Genomic DNA, 1,513 nt, shown 5'->3' on the forward strand with positions numbered 1-1,513 from the left:
TGTATTATGTGCATTTTTAATAGTTGATTATTAATAGCTGTTAAATAACTTAGTTTACTAATATGTGTTTATGAATGTTTATTCAAGTTATTTGTGTGGTATAAAATGTGAGGTTGTGGTGGTTTGGAGACATTCTGATTCTTACTCTCTAGTCTCTCTTTCTTTCTCTCTTTCATTTAATCAATTAAGATCATTGTTAACCTAAGTTCTCCTAATTGTTGCAAATCTTACATATACTGCTCATGATCAGATGCATGGTATATGTGTTCCCAGTACTGTGTACTGCTCATGATCAGATGCATGGTATAGGTGTTCCCAGCACTGTATACTGCTCATGTTCAGATGCATGGTATAGGTGTTCCCAGTACTGTATACTGCTCATGCTCAGATGCATGGTATAGGTGTTCCCAGTACTGTGTACTGCTCATACTCAGATGCAAGGTATAGGTGTTCCCAGTACTGTGTACTGCTCATGCTCAAATCACCTGAATAAAGGAATGGGCTACCTCAAATCAGGATTGGTAGGACTAGGTGTGGTTATTGATGATGATCCATCCAATATTGTATCAACTTCAAGATCATCAATAGTTATATATAAGGATTGTTCCCAGTCAAATTGTTTAATATTGCTGTCATTAACTATAACTTTATAATACTTTATACATTGCTGGTTCTGTTGATTAGAATGAACTAAAAACTACAAAAGAATATACACTATATACCCATGACATTATAATGAAAGACAGAGAGAGAGAATACAAGATAGAGTTACTTGTTTCACAATACATTATACTAAAGTATGTCCATTCTATACTACTGGAGACAGGGAGGATTGATGTCTTTAAGTTGGTTTCAAGGTTTTGGTTTTGGTGGTATTGGAGGAGGAATATCCAGACCACCTAACCTATCCATGATCAGCTCTTGAGTACTGAACTTCCTCTGGAGGAGAGGGGGAGAGAGATAAAGGGTGTGTTACTCCATACAGTATAATGTGTATTGGCTTACATTTCCATTGACTGCTGCATGGACTACTCTTTCCTCAGTGAGCGGTTTATTCTTTGGTGGTCTCTTACCAGCTGCTATTGATAGATCAGCATACAATACTTTATGAGGAGCAGCTGGAGGAGGAATGGGAGGAGGAACAGACTAGGAGGAGAGAGAGAGGATGTATAAGATACCATTACATGTACATGTACATTATCATTACTTTGTTGGTAACTGATGCATATACCACTGGTTGTTCTTGTGTTGGTGCTGCCTGTGGTCTCTTCCCTTTAGCAGCAATAGCCAGATCAGCATACACTGGCTTATGAGCTGATTCATCAACTAACACCTATTGAATATAACAACATGAACCTTAATTACTAATGTACATACCTTATGTACTAAAGCATTTACATGTACTTGTGGTATGTGTGTATTAGTTACTATAAGGTGGTATATCAGATTACATAAGGATAAGTTCACCTTATTACATTAGGATGTACTCAATTCACCCATACCTCTCTCCCTC

The 1,513-nt window shown here is 37.1% G+C and overlaps 1 protein-coding gene across 1 annotated transcript; it reads right to left on the bottom strand.

Moving 5' to 3' along the window:
• Nucleotides 1-668: 668 nt before the first annotated feature.
• LOC109592678 (uncharacterized) lies at nt 669-1,333 on the bottom strand (the record flags this gene model as incomplete). Its single annotated transcript, XM_020008069.1, has 3 exons — nt 669-939; nt 1,006-1,146; nt 1,232-1,333. Coding segments are annotated over 3 exons (330 nt in total), but the record flags the coding sequence as incomplete, so codon positions are not given.
• Between the last annotated feature and the right edge of the window lie 180 nt (nt 1,334-1,513).

This window comes from Amphimedon queenslandica, unplaced genomic scaffold (assembly GCF_000090795.2).
Source record: "Amphimedon queenslandica unplaced genomic scaffold, v1.1 AMPQUscaffold_4332_Cont23688, whole genome shotgun sequence".
Classification (NCBI taxonomy): Eukaryota; Metazoa; Porifera; class Demospongiae; order Haplosclerida; family Niphatidae; genus Amphimedon; species Amphimedon queenslandica.